The 23,840-nt window shown below is 36.3% G+C and overlaps 1 protein-coding gene across 1 annotated transcript in view; it reads left to right on the top strand.

Annotated features, from left to right (window-relative positions):
* Positions 1-3,115: 3,115 nt before the first annotated feature.
* Positions 3,116-23,840, top strand: part of LOC145777808 (uncharacterized) — a 182,799-nt gene continuing 162,074 nt past the window's right edge. The window contains exons 1-4 of the mRNA XM_082589235.1: positions 3,116-3,194; positions 5,313-5,495; positions 6,718-8,052; positions 8,482-8,586. Coding sequence (XP_082445361.1) covers positions 3,116-3,194; positions 5,313-5,495; positions 6,718-8,052; positions 8,482-8,586 — 1,702 coding nt within the window. The remainder of the gene's footprint in view (positions 3,195-5,312; positions 5,496-6,717; positions 8,053-8,481; positions 8,587-23,840) is intronic.

Genomic DNA, 23,840 nt, shown 5'->3' with positions numbered 1-23,840 from the left:
GAACTGTCGTTTTGTATAAATTTCGCCCTAACCAGTCGAGCTTCGAGGTTAAGATTAAAAAGTTCGCTAAGCATAATTTTGCGCTAGAAAATGCTTAGAAAATTTACTATACTTGGGTCCAACCTGTCAGGGGCACTTTAACCTCGATTTACAGCGATACGATGATTGGTTTTACAAATGCCAAAAAAAAGTTGTTTCTTTTTGTTATATTTGTGGCATATACTCATTCCCTCGTCAGAGACGAAATATAACGCTAGTCGTGAAGCGGGCCTACAAAGCTTATTTTCAAGTTTCTCTGGGAGATCAAGAGAAGAAATGGGCTCCACATATTGTCTGCCATAATTGCGAAGAAATACTTAGAGACTGGACTGGACAAAGAAAAAACGTAACGGACTTGCTTTTGGTGTCCCTATGGTGTGGCGTGAACCGAAGGACCACTGCACTGACTGTTACTTTTGTTTGATTAACACCAAGGGTATTGGCAGGAAAAACAGACAAAATATTTCTTATCGAAATATTCCTTCCGCTATTCGACCGGTCCTTCACTCTGAAACGTTTCCACCTCCAGTATTTAATGGTTTTGCATGCTCCGATGATGAAGAAACAGCTCTGAGATTTACCACGGTAGTATGGAATGCAAGTATACTAAGGAAGCAGATGCAGACTCAGAAGGCTCTAGTTCTGAAACCATTCAGAAATTTAATCAGTCAGAACTAAATGACTTGGTACGAGACTTGGACATCCAAGCAAGCTGCTTAGCTTTCAGCATCAAGGCTTAGTGAAAAACACGTATTGGACCGTTCCACTATGGTTTCGTTTTTCAGGAAACGAGATGAAATGTTTATGTCTTTTTTTTTTCAGAGGAAAAGCAGTTAATTTACTGCAATGATATTCCAGGCCTTCTCATCCAACTAGGAGTTTCTTCATATGATTCAAGTGAATGGCACTTATTTATAGACAGTTCCAGGCGAAGCTCTGACAGCTTTTGAAGTGTGTTCTTTTGCACAATGGTAATGCATATGGAGGAGTTCCAGTTGGTCATTCAACTGTCTTATAAAAATCATATGATGATATTAAGCTAGTCATTGACTTGCTAAAATATCATCAGCACAATTGGATATTATGTGTTGGCCTGAAAATGGTTGGTTTCTTACTTGGTCATCAAAAAGGATACACAAAGTTTCCATGTTATCTTTGCATGTGGGACAGCAGAGCTAATGACAAGCATTGGACCCAAAAGAATTGGCCCATACGTGACACACTTGAAGCTGGCATGCCAAACATGTTAAACGATCCGATTGTAAGTAGGCTAGATACAAAATTGTTTTTCCCCCTCTTCACATCAAGTTAGGGTTGATGAAACAGTTTTTGAAAGCTTTAAGCCCTGATAGCGACTGCTTCCAATATATTGTTCACACATTTCCCTCCATTTCATACGAAAAGATTAAAGCTGGTGTCTTCAATGGACCACAAATTCGAAGCCTTGTGCGAGACCAACAGGCAACAGTTCACCGATAAGATGAAAACCAAAGAGAGAGCAGCATGGTTGTCCTTTGTGGATGTCACTAAAAACTTTCTTGAAACAAAAAGGCTCACAATTACGAGGTTCTTGTGAGCAAAATGTTCTTTGCTTTCCGCAACTTAGGATGCAGAATGAGCACTAAAGTTCATTTCTTATTCAGTCATCTGGACAAATTTCCAGAAAACCTTGGAGCTGTCAGTGACGAACAAGGAAAGCGGTTCCACCAGGATCTTATGAAAGTAGAAGAACGTTGCCAAGGCCGATGGAATCGACACATGATGGCAGATTACTGCTGGAGCATTAAACGAGACTGCCCCCAAAAAGCTTACAAACGCAAGAGCCTCAAACGCCAATTTTTGCCTTGCATGTAGTGTGGATTTCGCTTTCTATTTTCAGCCAGTAAACTTTTCTCACAACATCAAACTTTTAAAGGAGCTTATTTATGCTTGTAATTGCAATAGGTCTGCATACAGTGGTATGGTTACTACTGTAGTTGTGAAAGTGATTCGTTTGTTATTGTATATAGCCTATATAATTTTTGAAATCTTGTTTACGACGCTTTTCAAATGATTTTGTAATGTTTTTTCAAATATTTCGGTGCATTCCTATCAGTAAGTATAGATCTAAGCTATAGACGAAACAGCTAAGCAGTTATTTCAGTCGAAGAAGATGTTTTTTTCTCTATTTATCAAAATATCATTTTTTTGAAAAATATTCAGTTTTTACTCAAAAATGGTAAAAATCAAAATTTGCAAAAAATCTAAAGCTTCTAGACCAAAAATAATGTCATATTCGGATTCAGCACCCCAAAATTACTCAAGACCAAGTGAATTTGGAAATGCAACAAATTTTTTGTTGACCAGTGTAATTGCCAACCAACTTCAAATGGCGAATTAAAAAATGTTTCAACGTTTTCTAACGTTGCAATCTCGTAAAGCAAAAATTCGTTCTGCTTATGCTTGTGCTTGGAAAAACCTTTTTCACCAAGAACATTTCTTTTTTCTATTGTTTTCCCAGCCACGCACTGCTCACGTGATCACCGCTATAAAACGTGAGATGCTGAGCGCTTCTGCACATTCGACGAGTTAGTTGGTCAGAATTCAAATCTAGTGTTGGTAAAACTGGAAACAGTAAAAATACAACTTGCTGTGTTGTTTCGGTGGTGAGGATAAGTTAGAGCTAGAACAATAATGTATGAACCCAACAAGTTAGAGCTAGAACAATAATGTATGAACCCAACAAGTTAGAGCTAGAACAATAATGTATGAACCCAACAAGTTAGAGCTAGAACAATAATGTATGAACCCAACAAGTTAGAGCTAGAACAATATATGAGTTTGTAGCATTTGATGTGAAGTTTGTAATACGCTATAAAAATGCAGGTTAATGAGAAAAAACAACACAACCGAAACTATTATTCAAATCATGCGTTTGTGTTGGTTTGTTCAATATAAATTGATGTTGTTTGATTTGTCTTGTTTACTTTGATAAGGAAGAGAGATGTTTATGGCTCACAATTGTGTTTTGTAGCCTCAACTACCTTATTAAGTTTTATGTTGATTTGCTGACTAGCAGTTAACAAAACAATACAAAATGTATTTCCCACAAAATCAAGAAGAAAACACAATAACTTCAACTGAAGAAACTGAACGACCATTGCCAGAAAATCCTGGTAAGTTCGTTTTGAACAATTTGTCTAAGAGACTGCTCAAATATCGCATCACGCCCTCTGGTGTTTTCGAGAACTTTTATATAACCATTGTATGGTTGGCTGCACAACCGAGTAGTGAAAACCCTCGTACGACAGTCGAAAGGGCGCCGGTTCGACACCGCTGAAGAGCACGCTGCTGTTTATTTGGTAAGACACTTAATGACGTGTCTGATGGACACAAAAATTAACTTTCTTGCCCATGGCATTCAACAGTAATGACAAAACAAACTAACCTAAGAATTAAGTGCTAAAATATTCTGATATTTTTGTGTCGTTGTTTTAGCAGTTTTGTTTCTAAATATACATCGTCAGCATTAGATTGATTGATTGATTGATTGATTGATTGACATTTTATTTGTTGCGAGTATAAACACACATATTCAACAAAATCGGATAAAACAAACGATAACGTAGAATGTATTATGTGTGGATACTGCAACGCCTGCAACGGGTGGCTGCGAAGTGACCTGGAAGGTCTTCTAGTCGAGCAGCCACCCTCAACAAAAGAAAAAGTAACAAATTAAACATCAATGAAGCGAGGCAAAAGTATCTAAAACATAAATTTACGGTATAATTGCTTGAATGAACACAAAATACATCATCTAATAAAAGTTCTACTTAGTCCTGAAGCCATCATGATTGGTAAAATGATAGTAGTAAATTTTTATAAAATTTTTTAAATAAGTTAGGTGATTTTTTTCTTATTTCCAATGGGATTAAATTCCAAATTTCCACTCCTGTATACTTGAAACTACGTTGAAGTTTTGAAGATGAATATTGAGGAACATAAAAATTATCCTTGTCAATTGCATTTCTGGTATTGCGAGAATGAACATTTTTTGCTTTTTTAAAATAATTAGAAAAAGTACATGGTAGTGAATTGTTTTCAAATTTGTGCATTAATTTTTAAGTTTCGAGTTTGAACAAATCTTTTATTTTAAGAACATTTAGTTGTTTAAAATATGGAGTAACGTGATCCGACCATCGACCTCCCGCGACTATTTTTATTGCTTTGTTTTGGAATGTTTGGAGTTTGTCGAGATGTGTCTTAAAAGTGGAACCCCATATTGTTATTGCGTATTGTATATGGGGATGCACAAGCGAGTGATATAACTGAAGTCTTGTTTTCTGAGGAATGAAAGATTTCAATTTATACAAGATGCCGACGGACCGAGCAAGTTTCAATTTTATATCATCAATGTGGGGTTTAAACGAAAGTTGACTGTCAATAGTTATTCCAAGATATTTAGCGTGGTCAACTATTTCTAATTTATCACCATTGTAGAGAACATTGATTTTATCAAGATTACTGTAGTTTTTTTTTGGCGGAATTACTAATAAATTTGATTTGGAAGCATTGATAGTTAACTTGTTGGCATTTATCCAGCTACTGATTTCGACTAGATCCGAGTTGAGCTTGTTTTCTAACAGACTTAAGTTTTCAGCTTTGACAATGAGACACGTGTCATCGGCAAACAATCTTGGTATTGATGATATGCTATTGGACAAATCATTTATATATAATAAGAAGAGCAGTGGGCCTAGTGTGGATCCCTGCGGAACGCCGTACTCACTAAGCTGATGAGTGGAAGAGTAATTGTTAATCTCAACATATTGTTGACGGCCATTCAAATAGGATGCGACAAGGTCGTTTGCTACTCCCCGAATGCCATAGTGGTCAAGTTTGCGCAAGAGTCGTTTATGGCAAACAGTATCGAAAGCCTTTTTTAGATCCAAGAAAGCAAGCCCTGTAAAATCGTTGGTTTTCGTTTGATCGTAGGAAGTGCTGATGATATCGAGAGCGGCATGTGTTGTAGAGCGATTAGTACGGAATCCATATTGCGTAGGAATGAGTACAGAATTTTTACCAATAAAACAGGAAATCCGTTTAAATATTATCTTTTCGAATACTTTTGAGAAGCACGATAACAACGAGATAGGTCGATGGTTAGATACATCTTGTTTGTTACCAGACTTATAAACTGGTATAACTTTGGCAATTTTTAGACACCAGTAAAAGGAGAATTGAATTGTGACTTCATAACCATAAATAACAATAAATTGTTCTGTTTCTTACAGAACAAGCTCCGAGCAACATAGCTGTTCTTCAACAGCAAGTAATTCAGCAGGACAACCTACAACATCATGACCATCATCATCAACATGTTGATCAACAATTGGTTCAGGTTGATCAGCGGCAAAACATAATCAACATTATTCATCAACCCGAACAAACCAATGTTCGATCTGGAGATCAAGAAGGTTTGTAAAATGTTCATGTTTATATCAAAAATAAAATCTACCAGTTTTAATATACATTTATTTGCAGCAGTGAGCTTTAACAATTGCCCGTTTGTCATTGAAAATATTTTGCCTTTTCAATTGTTTAACTTTTAATATTTTTGTGGAAATTTGATGAACTAAAAGATTTTTGCAATACTAGATTTTTAATTGGTACATATTTCCCCGCCTTGCAAAAAAAAATCTTCTTACGTCACATTGAATATAAGCTGCGTTTTATTTGGATAGCCCCATCATTGAATTTACCCTTTCATAGATTTTACACTGAGTTGACCTAATTTTTCCATATTATTTGTATATAATTTTAAACTTTGTGATTTAAAATTAGCAACACTTTTATACAAAAGCAAAATTATCTGGGAATGTTAAGTTTTGTGGCAAAGCTAAATACTTAGATTTCTCTGCAAGCTGATTGTTTGCAACAATTTAGTGACATTTTGAGTTGCTTTCATAACATAGATCGAAGGTAAAAGGTACTTGGTCTACGTTGACATGTCATTGATTGTGTATGGTCGTTGCCTTGCACTACGAGGTGTGATGGGAATCTTCCTCTATTAAAACAACGGCAAGATAAAGCTGCGTTTTAACTAGTGTTGCCAAATTTGAAACCTGTTAGGATCATAAGTTTCATTTGGAAAATGTTTAGAAGTTTTGAAGTGGGTATTTGGTGATACTTTGTTGAGTTGGAATCGTAGAAATACGCAACTAGTTAGAGAAATTTAAATTTATTTTGAGAGAAAATTACCCCTTTAGCTCGGTGGTTTTGCGCCCAACTCAAGACCAAGCAGCACTGGTTCGACTCTCGGGGTGTGTTCTTGAGTATCGCATTTTAGAACTGCTCTCCATTCAGCAGCACCAGGAAATAATTCACAGATCACGCCATCTTTTATAAAAACAAACAAGGTACAAAACAAAGCTGTGTTTCAACTAAGGTTGCCAAATCTGAAAGCTGCTAAGGACATAAACTTCCATATGGAGAATGTTTAGAAATTCCAAAGTAAGCGTTTTGAGTTACACTTTGTTGAGTTGGATTTGTAAGAATACGCAACTAATTAGGGAAATTTCAGCTTGGTTTTGGGAAAAATCATTTGTAATTTTTTTGGAAAAACTGATTTTAATGTTCATTCAATGGAAAGCCAATTTTGACAAAATGTGATTTTGAAATTTTTTTTTTTGTTGTTAGATCTTAACAAAGTCTTCGACAAACTGAAGAAAGCAACTCGACAACTCTACAAGTCCGAGTTTGATGTAGATGTGTCGAGGTTTGATAATCCAGCATCGAATTTTCCGGAAGTTCATCCAGAGCTTCTGTCGGTGGACTTCTACGAAGGAAGGTTCATTCCCAACGACGACCAGTATGATCCCAAAACCAGACAAATCAAATTTAAAGAGTCCGATAAAAAAGTTTCGATTGATCAATTAATTTCATGTATTAAGTCACAAAGCTTCATATCAATCGTCGGTTACCCTGGGGCGGGAAAGACAACGTTATCAAAGCGCCTGGCAAGGCGTCTAGACGAAACTAGAGACTTTCTCGTTCTGAGGATACCTTTCATGAGCATGAATGATTGCGATGATGAGAAATTAACTTTGAAAGAATTTTTACTTGGAGATATAAATTTTGACTTAAATCAAGAAGAAAAAACGTTTGTATTCAAATGGATAAAAAATCACATGCAAAATTGTTTTTTCATCTTTGACGGGTTCGACCAGGTGAATTGGAATTTAATGGGAAAAATCAAATTATTTTACTCGAGAAATTACGACACATTAATGACTTACCAGGAGCTTGTGTCGAATCTTTGTCAAGGATTATTATTACCCAATTGCCACATTGTATTCACATCTCGACCACACGCCATGCTGGAAGTTCCTAAAAAATGTCGCCCTAAGCAAACGTATTTTATCGGAGATTTGACGCCTGAAAACATGAAAAAGTTATTTGTTGCTTTGATAAATGATGAACAAAAATCAAGTAAAATTTTTCACAAGCTAACTGTAGAAACCCCTCATCTAGAATCCATGTGCCACAATCCTTTGATGCTACAATTATACTTGAGAGCTTCTCTTAGTTCATCACATGAAACTGCAAACATTTCAACAATGACCCAAATATTTCAAAGAGTGCTAGGAAACCTTAGAACATCAGAACACACAATTGCTTTAACAGATGAAATTGTCCTTAAACTGTCACGAATCGCGTACAATGCAACAAAAAATGGAACCGTAGTAATCACAACTGAAGATCTTCGAAACGACAATCTTTTAACTAAAGATGTGCAAGATATTGTTGTGGCATTGTTTGCTTCAAATAGACAATGTGGCCTTTTCGAGGGTAACCAACGATTGTATTTTTCACACCAAACCTTTCAAGAGTTTTTTAGCTCTTTATACATGGTCCATCAAATGTCGTTAGATAATTTCACATCATTTGTACAAACTAAACTACTGGTCGATCACTGGTCAGTCGTTGTTCAATTCTTATCCGGACTTTTGTTGGATTCGTGCATGAATGAAGGTAAATATATTTTATAAACAATGGTTTTAATGTTGTATTGAAATCGAATGCAATCGTGATTGTCCATACTTGAACAATTTGTTTTCTATTAAATCATGAATTCTTAACCAGGGTTTCAAGAAACAGTGTGAAATGTAGGCTACTGTTACATTTTAACCAATTTCAAGAGGGGGTGAAAGAACTAGATGGTGATTTGAAGGTGAAACCAAAATGGCAAAAGGATAGGAACCGCTGTACTAACTTAAACTCTTTTAAACTAATCTACTAAATTATTTTTTCTGTTTAAAATAGCGTAGAAGATGCTGGAATGGTACAAAGACTATGTGCGGGTATACGCAATTGTATAAATATTATGATAAATTACAGAAGCTGTAACTTGTTGAATCAAGTTGTATAGTTTCATATACTAATTATGAACATTCTCTGCAGATCTTTCGAGCTCTGCAGTAAATCAATATCCTTCAGATGCATCTACCTCACCACTGACGCAATCACCATTTCAATCACCACCTCTGTCTTCACAAATTGCTTCAAGTAGGAGTATCTACTAGACCACTTCAAAATAAGCTCTCAGATTTAAATTATGCTTATAAATTTAAATTATGCTTATATTATTATGCTTTAAATTATGCTTCAAATTATTTTGAAATACCCAAGTATTGATTTGTATGAAATGCTTGAAAAATATTTATGCTTGAAATTAGAAAGTGCTGACTTGTATAAAAGTAAAGTTTTCGCCCAATGGTTAGAAGCATATAGCGGCGTCAACCTTGGTTTCGTTGTTTATTTGTTTTTGTTGTTGTTTCAGCCACACAGCTGCATTGAGATATTTCGTCACGGTTGAGAAGGAATTTTACATAAACACTAATCGTTGATTGGTTGTGGAAATCTCATATTGAGAAAACTAGTTGGTTCTTTTAAGTTTTTTTTCTAGTTTGTTTAGTTTAATCCTTGAAGTTTTGCATAACTGTCACTACACACTGAGATTGAAACTGCTTCTTGTGGAAATTATGTTGCCTACGAATTGTTTCAGCCACTAGGTAACGCTCAATGACCAGCTGTGTTGGAATTGCGTTACTCAACTGCACAGGATGATACTTGAACCAGCGTTGCTTGTTCTTGTTGTTTCTTTGAGGATTTGTTACACCGTAGTTGAAGCAAACTTCTGTTTTTTATTAGTTGTTTATTATTGAATGTTGTGATGAAAATCTTTCTCGATAAAATCAACCACAAGCCATAGCTTCTCAACCACAAGCCAAATCAACCACAAGCCCAGAGATGGGCAAGATCACCAGTATTGGTGATCTTGAAGATCAAGATCAAGATCACCAAACTATGCGATCTTGAAGATCAAGATCACTTTTTGTGTATTGGTACTTGAAAAAAAATGAATTTTTTGATCAATGATGTTGCAAAAAATAATTACTATAAGTAACCTGGGTAAAGTTGGTGTAGTTGGTATTGCTATAGTTGGTATTGCTAAATTTTACTTTTAACTACTCGATCACTGGCCTAAGAATTGTAATAAGTTAGCACTGTTGCTATTAGGCCTATCAATTGTTGACTTAGTTTGCGTAGAATCGCAACGTCACACCCAAGGCCGAGGTTAATTACAGTAGTTCTGAAAAAGTCGCAAAATTTGCAATTAGTTTTATAGTTTTTATTAATAATAAATAAATAAAAATAAAGTTTGAACTGCATCATTTTTTACCAAATTTTAGTCTGGTTCATGTGGGAGTTTTTATTCGTGTTACTAAGTAGTTTTAACTTTCACTGTGTCGATGTTTATTGCACAATTTACCCATCTGGCAACCTTGATACTGTTGTCTGCTTTCAAAAAAGTTCAGAGGTTTGCGGTCAGACAAACCGCTCCATACTCAGACCCTAAATAAGTCTTGATCTGATTGATTTGCTGCAATAAACTACTTTATATAACCAAGTTGGTTAGAGTCCAGATTTTTTAACACCGCCATTCCAGACTTTTGAAACATTTCAAATTGGGTCAAAGAAAGCAAACATTTCTTTAAAATTCACACATGGAAATTGTGAACAAAGTTAAATCATTTTTTATTATGCGTCAACATAAAGTACACGGAAGCTGACTTCTTTATTATGACCAACACAGAAAACTTTTTCAATTTTGAAATGGTAACACTGACTAGATTAGATGGAGACTAATCGTCTTTTGTTGGACACATATTATATTAACAGTGGCTTAATGTTAGTAGTTGCCACTAACTACTTTGTACAGTACGAGTTCTAAAAAAATGCCTCTATCTAGTAAGTAAACTTCAATTTTAAAGTGATCTTGATCTTATTGTTCTTCAAGATCAAGATCACACAAAAAAAGTGATCTTAGATCAAGATCAAGATCACCAAAAAAAGTGATCTTGAAGATCAAGATTAAGATCACGCCCATCTCTGCACAAGCCATAACCATAGCTGTTGCATAGCTCTTTTATTGATGATCAAATGATGATAGCTTAACGGATTGTCCAATTATTATCTTAAGTGATAATAGTTGCTGTTTTCATATCCAGGTTTATGCCAATGGTTGAAAGATTATATTAAATTAACTACATAAAAAATTGAAGGAGAAAGTCTTCCTGTCCACAATCAGATGTGTCTTGTCAGGCGTGTCATTGAGTGTCTGGCCACGACAGTGCATGTCACTTAGTGACAATCAGTGCGCTCGATAAGTTCTTATGTTTATTTTTTTCAGCTTCTTCGAGTCATGCAAACAACCAACAACAACCTTCAATTGAATTCACTTTACCACAAACATCTGTCCAGCAAACACAGTCTTTGCAACCTCTATTAAGTAAGAATATATCCTGCTAACAGCATTTAAAGTTATCCAGTAATGCTCAAGTACATTTAGACACAGACAAACCATGATCACCTTCTCAATAAACTTACCCCAATCTACATCTACCACGTCTTCACGTTCGCGTTTGGGCGTTTATTATACTTTTTCTAACCTTGTTGGCTGTGATTATCCTTGATAAAAACAAATAGAACCAAGTCAAAGACAACTTAATTACACGAAGCCTAGCTACAGAACAATATTAGTCTTCGCTTCTGCATTTACAACTGCATTGTGACATGCCTTGATTCTAAGTAGTTTGCAAAATCCTAAATTATATTAGCTCTAAAGTCAAATCCGCCACGTTAGCTCAGTTGGTTAAGCGCCTGACTTTGTTCACGAAGAAACCTCACGATCAAGCGGCACTGGTTCGGCTCTCGGAGTGTGCGCTTGAGCAACGCATTTCAGGATTTCTCTTATTTAGCGGCACCTAGTGGATGGGTTAAGAATTCACAGATAAGACTTCAACAAGCAGAAACCTGACTCTGTCAGTCTCGGTAACTGGCCAGGCGTCAGTGGTTCAAAGCCTCTGCAAGTATGCGAAACTTCTAGGAATAAGCTATCAGAAGCTTTGTCGGTCCAAGGATAAAGATTCAAACCAACCAACTTGTCTGTTCAGTAACTCACAAATGGAAACAGTTGCTTCCTCTTCATGAAAGTGTGGTACTGACGTAGCAATCAATGGTGATGTCAGACCAATATTGTAACGGTGAAGTGTTTTAATATAGCATATGTGCAATTGTGCATGCAGTAATAAGGAAGGTTCTGGAAATATTATTTTGTTTAAACTTATTGTAAGCTTAGCTCTTGAGTTGTGTGGCTGAGTAACGCATTTCAAAGCAGATTTCAATACTTTAATTTTAAAAGCAGAGAATATGACTCACTTTATAGACCTTTTGACTTAGGCTACAATTTGTGCTGACTGATGAAAGCACATCAACCAGCCTTTGAATGAATGGTGTGCATTCCAAGTGATGTTCACATTATAGTTGTCCTATGGCGCACTAAGTATCGCTCCACACTACTGTGCTGCGGCACACTGAGGTAGTTAACAGTTTTATTTCTCGTTTTTCAGATCTCTTGCAAGATTCTATTCTTCAAGAATCCCATGCTTCAAATCAACCACAATCGTCTTCACAAGATGTTTCAAATCAACCACAATCGTCTTCCCAGGATGCTTCAAATCAACCACAATCATCGTCCCAGGATGCTTCAAATCAACCACAATCATCTTCCCAGGATGCTTCAAATCAACAACAATCATCTTCCCAGGATGCTTCAAATCAACCACAATCGTCTTCTCAAGATACTTTAACTGTTTCTGGAAAGTCAAAATCTCAATACTTAATAAGAAAATTGAAATACTTCAAAAAAATAATATTTCCAAGTAAGAAATTAATTATATGAATTTAAATGTGTTTATGTTGCTTTAAATCACAAACTTGAACAAAACAGGTTTTGAAATTTTATTTTCCGGAATAATTAGAAGATAAAAATATTTCAAATCTATCAGATCTTTGTGCTTTTATATGGTTATCGGCCAAAAATAATTTCAAATATTCAACTTTTAGGTTTACCACAATTTCATTTCAATTAAAATTTCGTAACGTTTACATCAAACTTTACGTCTATGCTTCGCTTTATCGCAATAAACGTCACAATAAATAAACACTGTAATTAACTTTTGTCGCCATTTGTGTTTTTACAGAATCATCTGGAATAACAGCCAAATCTTCACAACGATTGCAACCATTTTCCCATCCCCAACCAAGTAAGATCGGACTATACAGACAATTAGAGCATTGTCAATTCATTTCAATTGTTTCTGCATTTCCAGTTAGATCAGTTTGCTCAACGCGAGCCGCTCGGGCCATGTCTTAATGCCAAATTATGACGTTTCACGAATGACCACAACCACTCTCTTCCTGCCTTCTTGTTGTCAGAGTTTTTGGGAACGGTGACTTGGTTTTGCTAAGTAAATTCGTAAGCTAGCATTTTTACTTTATCTACAGATAAACCATGATGTTGCTTTGCCCAATTAATGTTCCTATTTAATTGCGCATGCCGCATGCGGACCGCGGACCGTCAGTTGGTGACCCCTGAATTAGAGCATTGTCAATTCATTTCAATTGATTCTTCATTTCCAGTTAAATCAATTTGCTCAACGCGAGCCCCTCGGGCCATGTACAACTTAAAGAGAGTCCAAACGTTTTTTTTCTTGCAATTTTGTAACTGTTTTAAGGTTGTTTATCTTTGATCAAAGATATTTTTGTATTTTGAATAATGTCGCACCAATTGCAGGCTTATATTTTACGAGATAATAAATGAAAAAGTCGCTCTGATGCTTTGAAACCGCAGGTTTGGTGGCTCCTTTGGAAATTCGGTCTCGCATTTGCAAGAGCTTTGAGATTGTTGCAAATCATTGGTAACATACAATCAAGCTGGCACATTGACGCCAATGAGTTGACCAGTGACCAAAACAGCAATAATTACAAGTTTAGCAAAATTTTCGATACCTGAAGATGTTCTATTGGTTTTTGGTGCTATAAAAACTTTTAAACAATATATCAAATGCTTCAATGTTTTGCAAACTTGCTTGTGGCTTGGGCTGAGCAAAGCTTTTCAAAACTGAAACTCATCAAAACGATTGTAGGCTATAGTAGGCCTGTGCAAGAGTTCATAATAGGCTTTCCTTGGTCAGTAAATCAGTTTTTTTACACTGATGCATCGTCAATATACCAATAGACAATATATCAAATGCTTCAATGCTTTGCAAACTTATTTGCGTCTTATCTTTAAAAAAAAATTTTCCGGGGGAAAGTTAAGTGTTTGTTTCATAAGGAAGGACACATCAGTGCATCATTAATGCAAATTGAGGACAATTATAAAAATATTTTGGACTTTTCAATAAGTTTCTGGGTAGGTTAAAACGATCTCGTTCCCTAGCACAAAAGTAGCCTACTCACTGAACCACTTAATTCAACACTGTCGGCTACAATACAGAAGTGTACAGGAGCCGGAGTTTTGGAGTATTTAGGAGCCTGAGTCTGGGCATCTAAGGTCTAGTTCCAAACATTTGGGGTCTGCGGTCAACATAGCAGAGTTATTAACCAAACTTACACATAAAAAAGTAAGCCAAGTATGAAACATGAGATTTTGGCGTAAGCTGTATCATTTTGTTGATACCGTGTAAAGTTTAACTATCATTTAATTTTTAATTCCTAGTTTTACTACTACATATAAAGTAATTTAACCAACAACAATTGGAGTTACTAAAACTAAAAGCTTCATACCTTTTATTGTTCACTTATTAAAGTAAAAAGTTGAGCAATGATGCGCTGAAATTGAATCTTGCCTGAAGTGCATCGGACTTGCAGTAAGCAAATGTTTGTCGCTCAGGGTCACTTGCAGAATCTTTTTTTTAAATTTGCCATCTGCAAGTAAGGTGCATATTGCAAACATGTTTGTACTTAAGTTCAACAACTATCCAGTCACCTTCAGAAGAATCCGATGTTTTATTACTCCAACCACCTTCCCAGCAAACCCGATTATCTTCACCTGGTAAAATGTATTTTACTTTGTACATCAAATTAAGACCTTGACAACGCTGTGTAATGTGTATACAGAGGTGGGCAGTAGCGCGCTGATACCAATTGGTAAACATCAAGCCATGCTGATACCAACAAAAGTGACACCAACCCTTGGGAAAGAGCATTTTAAAAGGTTGCGGATTCGAATCTATTCTAGAATAGTTTTTATTCTTAAATAGTTTAAACTATTTTTGCCAAGGAAAATGATTTAAACGCCAAGTAAAGTCAAAGAATTGTTAGAAGCACAAAATATGTTCATTAAAACGTAAAGTAAATGCTGTGCTGTGTTCATAACTATTCGAATCTTTCGCTGTAAAACATTCTCTCAGTTTGATGGTGGTTAACTCTGCAGTGGAAACTAATAATGTGGAGACTCACACAATGCAGTCGCTGTTCCAGTACCCTGCGATTAACAGCGTGACATCCACTGACAAGATTTTATTTTGCTCTTATTGATATAATAGTTATTCAAACGAAGTGAAACCAACCAACAGACAACTGTTTTCATATTAATTTACCGTTTTGCAAACGTTGAAACAATATAAAAAAACGGATTTTGCTATCAAGAGTGTCACGCAATAAAAATAAAGATTAATATTGGTGTTAAAGTGTTAGTGAACCAAGTCACTATATCGCACCAATGACTGCCGTACTGTTAGATCAGTGGTTCCCAACCGGGAGGGAATTCCCCACTAGGGGGGAATTTTGCAATTTTTAGGGGGGGATTTTGTTTTAGGATTGTAAACCTTTTTAAACCTAGTAAGTTGGCCTAGACGAGCCTTAAAGAGAAAATTATTATTAGATTAACTCCCGATTATGTGCTGCTGTGCACTGACATAAATGCAAACCATCACGTAGGCGTACTTCTTTTTCATACAACTACTCGATGGCTTTCAAGAAGAAACGTAACCAAGCGAGTGTTTGAGCTCAGAGACGAGCTTAAATTATTTTTTGACCTTTAAAGAAAATTGGAATTTGTTTCATTGCTGAATGATGACAGATGGATTAGATTCCTTGCTTATTTGGGTGATATGTTCGGTTCTTTGAATAAACTAAATCTGAAAATGCAAGGGAAAGACACCGGTATACAGTAGCCTATATATCACCTTCTCCATTTTCCAGCGGTTCAATCGCCACCTCCATTTCAAGCAGATTGCGCATCAACATGAGTTATCTACATCCATGAGCCATTGACATATTGATACCATTTAAATCTAAAAACTGCACTGCTTCCATGCTGGCTCGAGGCAGGTTGGAAGAGTGTATTTGATTTATGTCATTGTCATTAGGAGCAGGGCTTTGGAGTCGAAGCCGTGCATTTTCAACGGAGCCGGAGCTCTACGTGAAATTCAAGTGGAGCAGGAGCTGGAGCAAGTTATTTGAAAAATAGCTCCGGCTCCGATGTATATACTTCATAAGATGCTACTACTAAGTTATTGGCTGAATTCACATAATTTAACAGCAACCCTTCACAAAATTAAGAAATTATTTGCGAAATCAGACGTCGAATTAACGAATATGTTTTGAAACGCAGTTCCGCATTACATTTTGATTAAAGTACCGTACCTTAAATTTCATAAAGTTGTGCTATTTTTAGCAACAGTTGACTGCAGCCAATTTTAAGCTTTAGAAATTAAATTGATAGGCTATGTCGTCAATATTTTGATGAAAGCACTTTTCGGTGCCTGGAGCTGTAGCCGGAGCAGTGGTTGTGGTATCAATAAGCTCCGGAGCTGGAGCTAATTTATGATAAAAGAGAGCTGCGGAGCTGGAGCAACTTAACATTTACGCCTGCTCCAAAGCCCTGATTAGGAGATTGTCGCTTAAAGTGCCCCTGACAGGTTGGATCCAAGTATAGTAACTTTTTAAAGCATTTCCTAGCGCAGAATTACACTTAGCAAACTTTTTAATCTTAACCTCGTAGCTCGACTGGTTAGGGCGTAATTTAATAAAACGACTGCTCCGCAGCGCCACCACAGGCGAAACTCCATATTTCACTGCTCTGGGACGACTTTGGTGGTATTACGTCATCCTAAGTGGACGTCGTTAGCAACGGATGAAGCAAACGCTTCTTAGATGTAGTTGGTTGATCACAGTTTGGTCGGAGCTGGTGCAAGCGGTTGCTTTTTTCGAAGATTTATTGTTTTTTGCAGTTTAATAAAACTGTACTGGATACGTTCCTACAAAACCTAAAATATACTTGAAGTGAAAAATGAAGAAATCGTACGAATCATCATTCATATTTAATTCATCATCACTATTCAATAATAAATAAAAGTTCTCTCTCTCTCTCTCATAATGTGCCTTCAGTTGGCCATTGAAATCCTGTGTAACGGCCATCTGGATCTGGAAAATTGTTTCGGATTCGCCAAACAATGCATGACGGCATCACAATCCGATTGTTGCTTCCGAGAGCATAACCTTGTAGTAGGCTATACACTCCAACACATGCCTGTAGGCATTTTTACTTGAGTGGTAGGCCTATTAACAAAATCATCTTCAGTGAAGTGAACATATACGACTTAGTTTTGTATGGCCCATCCCACTTTCGAACACTTGAAGAAAACTTTGACCATTTTCTTCTCAGTACCTTGTTTTGTGGGAAAGTGGGAAAAGAAAGCACACGGTCTTTGTCACTGACAATGTCACATAAACAGCAATTTTTAGGCATTGCCTCAATCATAAATTAAAGGTACTGTTTGTGAGATAGGCCTACTGTTGTTATTCTGCAAATGGCTATAGCCAGATTAGGACAAATAAAAAAGTATGAAAATTGTAGCCCTATGAAACTGCAATTTCAATTGAATTGAGATGCTGTTTGATAAAAGTAAACTCAACCAATTTGATCAAAACCTGATAGTAATAATAAGTTCACTTTTTTATTTCGGTAATTCTTAATTTGCACATGCTTTAGACCAACAGAGCCCCACACATTCACGTTTTGCAGTAGCCGTACCATACTTTACCAAGTCATCACAGAGAAAAGAATGTATCCTTCCCGCTTACTGTGACGTCACAGCGGTGTTGCCGTTTTTGTTTTCGCAATTAAATGAGTGCCAGATTCGCCGATGTCAACGAAAGTTTGCAAGCGTGTAACTTAGTGGCCTGTTGATATTTTTTTACGATTTGTTGGTCAGGGAAGTTTGTTAGTGTCATCTTTTTGGTATCTTAGGTAAATTTAGCGAATTTATTTACCTGTCAGAGGCACTTTAAGGTACTAGAAGGCTCTGGTGGCCGGCCTACGTTTTGTCTGGCCTCTACCTTTCGACAAGCCTGGCATGGGAGGCCCTTCCAGAGCAGATGCCAGTTCCCTTCAGCATTTAAAGATGCTTGGAAGCTTTCACCAGCAAGCTTGATAATTCAAAGAGAAAAGTTACAATAAACAACTGAACATGTTATCATGTTTAAAGAATTATCATTGGTGCTTGTTGTTGACGGCAAAGAACAAGTTCTTCCAGAGTTGGAAAAAGAAGAGATTTATTCAGCAAAAATCTATCAATGGATTTTGGCCATTAATGTGTAATTCTTATCCCATTATCCCAAAGTGGCAAAGAAAGCTATTCGAAATATCTTTCCGTTTGATTCAACTTATCTACAGTAGATGCGAATCAGGTTTTTCAACACTTGCAAATGAAAACAAAACAGAGAAACAGATTAGACATGAGGAATAATATTAGTTGTGCTCTTTCACCACATTAATGATCTGTCGAAACAAAAAAAATCACAAGTTTCACACAGACTGTTAAATCCAGTGACTCTTATATTTAGAATGCATTCTTTGAATAAACTACTTTTCAGCAATGTTCTTCATTAATTAAATTATTTTAATATGAAAAGGAATATTACAGGCTATGGTGAAAGTTTAGTTTATGTTTCAAGATTTGATTGAAATATTAATGTAAACAAGTTTTTAACAAACTAAATATATAGGGGGGGGGAATTTAGATTTCAATATCGACTAAAAGGGTCCACCGGTTAAAAAAGGTTAGGAACCACTGTGTTAGATTATATATTGACTTCAATAGATTAAATTAACAATATTATATTACTTAGCAAAAGGCGTATGTTGGCTAATGTTACTTGTTTTACTTTCGGTTCTCTCGAAAGTTCTGTTTCAATGTTTTAAAAGCAAACGTAGTTTTCATCTGAAACCTCTTCAAACAAATATCTTTAACCAAAATCTCATGCTTTTCTTGCAAAGTCAAAAATTTAAGATTATAAATTTTCCTGACGTTGCCGTAAAGTTGCAAGCTGTGAACTGTGTAGAATCGCCTAAAATTGTTATTTTTTTTCTATCTTGAAAGCACACAATGACATTAACTCAAGCACCGAAATCATCGATTTACAAGAAGTTTTTCTGCTGAGACTGCAAATGTTACGCATGAACGCATAGGCGTTCAAAAATAAAATTTAATTTGGTTTTTACTTTTTGCAAAATATTTTAAATCTAATCTGAGAAGAACCGAAATATTATAATTTATATGAAATGATAACCTCCAATTGAGTAAAAGTGAAGAATGTGAATGTTCATTCTTTGAGGGTATCTGTCAGCTACTCTCAAAATTTTGATCTAAAAAGTTAGCCAAAAAAGCAAACAGTTCTGCGGGAAGCGAATTTTTTTCCACGAAGTGTTTGTCTCATTTACATATTTCTGTAAGCCATTACTGGTAACCGCGCGGCGCGCGTCACTGTTTTTACCGATTCATTTTTTTGCGCGGTTTTCAAAGTCAGCAGCCGATTTTCGCCCTGCAGGTCCAAGTCTAAACATTGAACTTGAAAAAAACGTAGCCTGGAGACACACCTAGTCTAGTCAAATTTAAAAAAGTTGAGAAAAATAATTGATTCTGGTCACTCTAAAAGTAAGATATTTCTGAATTAATTAACAATTAACCCTAACTCTAACAATAACAATTAACCCTAAGCCATTAAACCTAACCCTACTTTTTTTGAAAAGCTTTTGCTCACCGCAAAAATTAATTTAAAGAAAAAAAAAATTGACTTCGATGAGCGTCAAACCGATATCCTCACGAACATAAGGCAGAAGATGAACACACTGAACCAAACACGCCAACGAAAAATGTTTGCATTCACATGGTATTAATACAAACTCTATGCGAAGTAACAGAAAGTTCGTGGGGAAAACAATCCGCCTGCGGAAAACGTCAAGACTGGCTCCTGCGATGTCAATCAGCGTGTGTGCGCTTGTGTAACCTATTTGCTGTGCTGCACGCGCGTCGTCCACCAGTAAAAATAATGTTATGCCCAGACAGTAAATCAACCTTTTTATTATTTAACGACTGCAAACGTAAAAAAAACTGTTGATTTGCTCTCTGGGTAGTTTTATTTACTGTCGCTTTACAACATTTAAGGTCTTTTAGCGACAGGGCTCATTTTTAATTTTATATCAAGTTTACGATGTCATCACATTATTACCCGACTTATTCTCACTGCATCATGCCAAAAAGAGAACAATCTCTATCGTCTTTAAAGTCTCTGGTTTGACCCGAACTGGTTAATACCGAACAGAACTGGAATCAGATCTACCAGTATCAGAGCAGAAGGCAAAACCATTCGGCCACTGAGCTGGTTCACTCCAGCACTGATACATAACGTAAATAAGACGTGAAAAAATGAATATGTTTTACATGAGAAATTTAATCTTTTTCAGATGAAAAATTGCAAAAACGGAAAGTATTTCTTTCAGAGCTGTATGAAAGAACTCGAAAAGTTGCTGTTGGTAAGTAAATGTTTTTACCTGGTCAGCACAGTTTTCTATGTTAATGATGTTTTATCAATTTTGAGGTGGCCTATATTTAGGCAACTGAAAACAATATTGCATCGTTGTATTTTTAAGTAGTTTTGTTTATAAAAGTGTTTAAATTTCAGGTTAAAAACGATCAAAAGATGAAAAATTGTCAAGTGAATAAAATGAGCCAGGTTAGGAAGCAAAGGTTCTAGCAGCAAATATCAGTGTAGACTGTAGATATCATATGAGCACGGTAAGCATAAGAGCATAACAAGTAAGCTGTAGGTTGCAAAATAAAGTGGAAAATCGTGATCTCTAGGTCACATTCAAGCAACAGTACTCATTTCTTTTAGGCAGCAAGAACTTTTAAAGTTGAAGTAACTCAAACAGATTTTTCTACAAAGGTCCAACTTATCACAAGTCATCAAATATTTTGTCAACCATCTCACTAATAGTCAGTAGCGTTGACAAGCAGATCCAGATGGTACGTTCAGACCCTGCCAGAGATAATTTTATGGTCCTTGACCTTTTCAAAGAGCACGGACAGTTGAAAAGCAATGAGTATTTTTTGGATATACTAAAAGTGTGTCTTTGACGTGTTTTTATCTAGGTCACGAGAATCCAGGGGCGTTGGCAGGGTGGTCTAGGTGGCACTTTTGGACCCGAGCCCGAAATATTTAAAGGGCCTGGATTTAAAAGATTCCCCGCGATTTCAAACTTTATCAAGAAGTTAATATACAGTAAGTTAATTAGATCTAAAAGAATTGCCATCAAAGGTTAAAACAGCCAGTTCAACCGTCAGATGGTAAAGTACCGGGCCCCCTTCTAGGTACCAGGCCCACTTCAGACCTCTGGTGGTAAAATAGCTACTTCAGCCACTAAACAGTAAAATAAGAATTTAATCTAGTATAGTGATTTCCCTAACCACGAATATTTAGTGAAATAACCCGAAACACGAATTTCAAAATAAATAGGCTAACATTTGTTTAAACTCAAAAACTGAATGGCACAGGTAAGACGATTGCTATCCCTATTTCTGCACTATAAATTAAACCAAAACCACTTTTTAGATTGCAACAATCAGCAAATGTTTGACCTAGGCCTAAAACCTTTCCCAAATCAAATTGAAAACTTTTTGATCGTCTGCACTAACTGCTCTAAATTCTCTTCTGAAAAGCTTAGAATGACCAGTGAAACATTAATGGAATCGGAAAGTAATACTCTAGCGCCGTGTGAAAAATAAAAGTTCAAAAAAGCAACCACTAGATAGAGATAGTAAGTTTTGCGGTTCAAGAAATTTTAAAATTGCGCAAGATTTGTTAAATGACCATGCTTAACTCATATCCTCCTACCGTCAGTTTAAACTGACAGCACGTTTAGATGGTTTCTAGATTACAAACCGTTTTGTCGAAACCCAGTTAGTATGTTATGAGGTTCGTAAGGTCTGTACCTAACACTATAGTACATTTAGTGAAATTCCGTTTCTCCTTCGACTGGATATTTACGGATCAAATTTCTAAAATGGATATTTTTTGTTGTTCATAATTATAGCGCTGTCAATTTTTACTGGATCGCGTTATAATGACATAAACCGAGAAATTAGTTAGAACTAACATTGCTGTATCCATATTTTGCATACTTAGAAGAAATTAATTGTTGTTTAAATTTTGTACCATTTCCGCTTCCGTCTGTTTAAACTGACGCTAGGGGCAGAAGGGAGCATGTAAATTGTAAATGATTTTACAAATTATGTGCAGAATAGTTGAGTTTAGGGGTTATTTTGCAAACCTTTTGATTCTCAAGCAAAACGTTGATATATTAGCAAATGAAAACTTAATCTAGGTCAATTGGTGAACATAGCCTAATATGGTATAACTGTTTAATTTGAAGTTAAAAGTAGTGATATATCATGCATCTTTTGATTTCATACAGCATAGCAATGGCAAAACATTTACATGATAGCAACAAATTGAGTTTTTGAAGCATTGGAAGCTCTTAAAAGGTTAGAAACTGATGAAGAATCAATATCAGAAGTCGTGTCTAAAGCAAATTTAGTTATATTTCCTCCTGAAGATGATGGCATGGATACAGATGAAGATGCTGGTGGTGAAATGGATTGTATTCCAGACAATCTATGTGGTAGACAGTTGTTGGCTAATGCTGAATTGGATATCGTTGAGAATGGGGGCATTCCCAACAATCTTTCTGACAACCAGCAATTAGATAAAAGTGACAAATTTTCCAAACTCCGGCCATTCTTTGCTGCAGTGAACACACAATGCCTTGCAAACTACAAACCTGAACAACATGTGACTGTGGATGAAAGCATGATACCATACTTTGGGAAACATGGCGCAAAACAATACATTCATGGGAAGCCTATAAAGTTTGGCTATAAGCTGTGGGTGCTAGCGAAGCCGTTAGGCTACTGCGTACAATTCCGCCCTTATACATGAAAAGATTCCCAGCTGGAAGAGTACGAGGATATTGGGCTTGGGATGGGTGCTGCAGTAGTAGCTCATTTGATGCAACATCTACCTCCACAAAGCAAGTCCAGTACCAACTATCATGTGGTTATGGACAACTTTTTCACAAGTCCGGGACTTCTGCGATACCTTCGTGAAAAGTCTATTGCAGCTACAGGAACAGCCAGAGTTAACCGCATGGAAAATCCCCCCCTCAAGCGAGTTAATGAAGTTGACAAGTTACACAGAGGTGCCTCGGATGTTGCTGTGGAGACATCACATAACATTGCTGCTATCCGATGGAAAGTAGTAGTAAAGAAAAGTAGTAAATGTTCTGTCAACCTTTGCAGGAAAAGACCCACTGCAAAAAGCGAAGCGATATAGTAAGCAAGAGAGAAAAAAGATTGATATTCAGCTCAGCTGCCAAATGTAATACACGTTTACAACCAACACATGGGCGGTGTTGACCGTTTGGATGAAAATGTTTCAAAGTATATGATCAACTTGAGAAGCAAAAAATGGTGGTGGCCATTATTTCGTTTTTGTATTGATATGGCAGTCAACAATGCTTTTCAAATATATCGCCATCGCAAGACCGATGCTTGTGAAATTCGTTTAGATGCTCTGGGCTTCAGAAGAGCAGTTGTTGAAAGTTACCACCAGCTTTATCGAAAAGATGTTCCAGATATACTGTTTCCGAGACCCAAGGAATCTCCGCAACTCCATATAAAATACAGCACTGCCCAACATTAGATCATAAAAGGGAAGCAACACAGCTGCGCCAAACCAGGATGTTCTGGAACCTGCAATGTTGGCCTACATCCTCAGTGTTTTAAGGAGTACCACATGAAATAGATGATGTCAGAATTGGGCTCTTTCAGCTGAACTCAAGCCGGGTGAACATGTGAGACGAAATGGTTTCAAGCCAATATAAAGTACATTTTTACGATAAATCAATATCGCCAGACGTTGAATCAACCAAGAACATTCCTATCTTTTGATACTGTGACATTTATTTGATTCGTTAACATGTAGTGATTTCTTGACTTTTTTGTCCTTTTCCATTATTGCTTTGGTTGAATACGTATTAGACTAAACACTGTCCGAGAAAACGTTTTCGT

Source organism: Aplidium turbinatum, chromosome 1, assembly GCF_918807975.1.
Source record: "Aplidium turbinatum chromosome 1, kaAplTurb1.1, whole genome shotgun sequence".
NCBI classification, from domain to species: Eukaryota; Metazoa; Chordata; class Ascidiacea; order Aplousobranchia; family Polyclinidae; genus Aplidium; species Aplidium turbinatum.
This window is presented reverse-complemented; position numbering and strand designations above follow the sequence as displayed.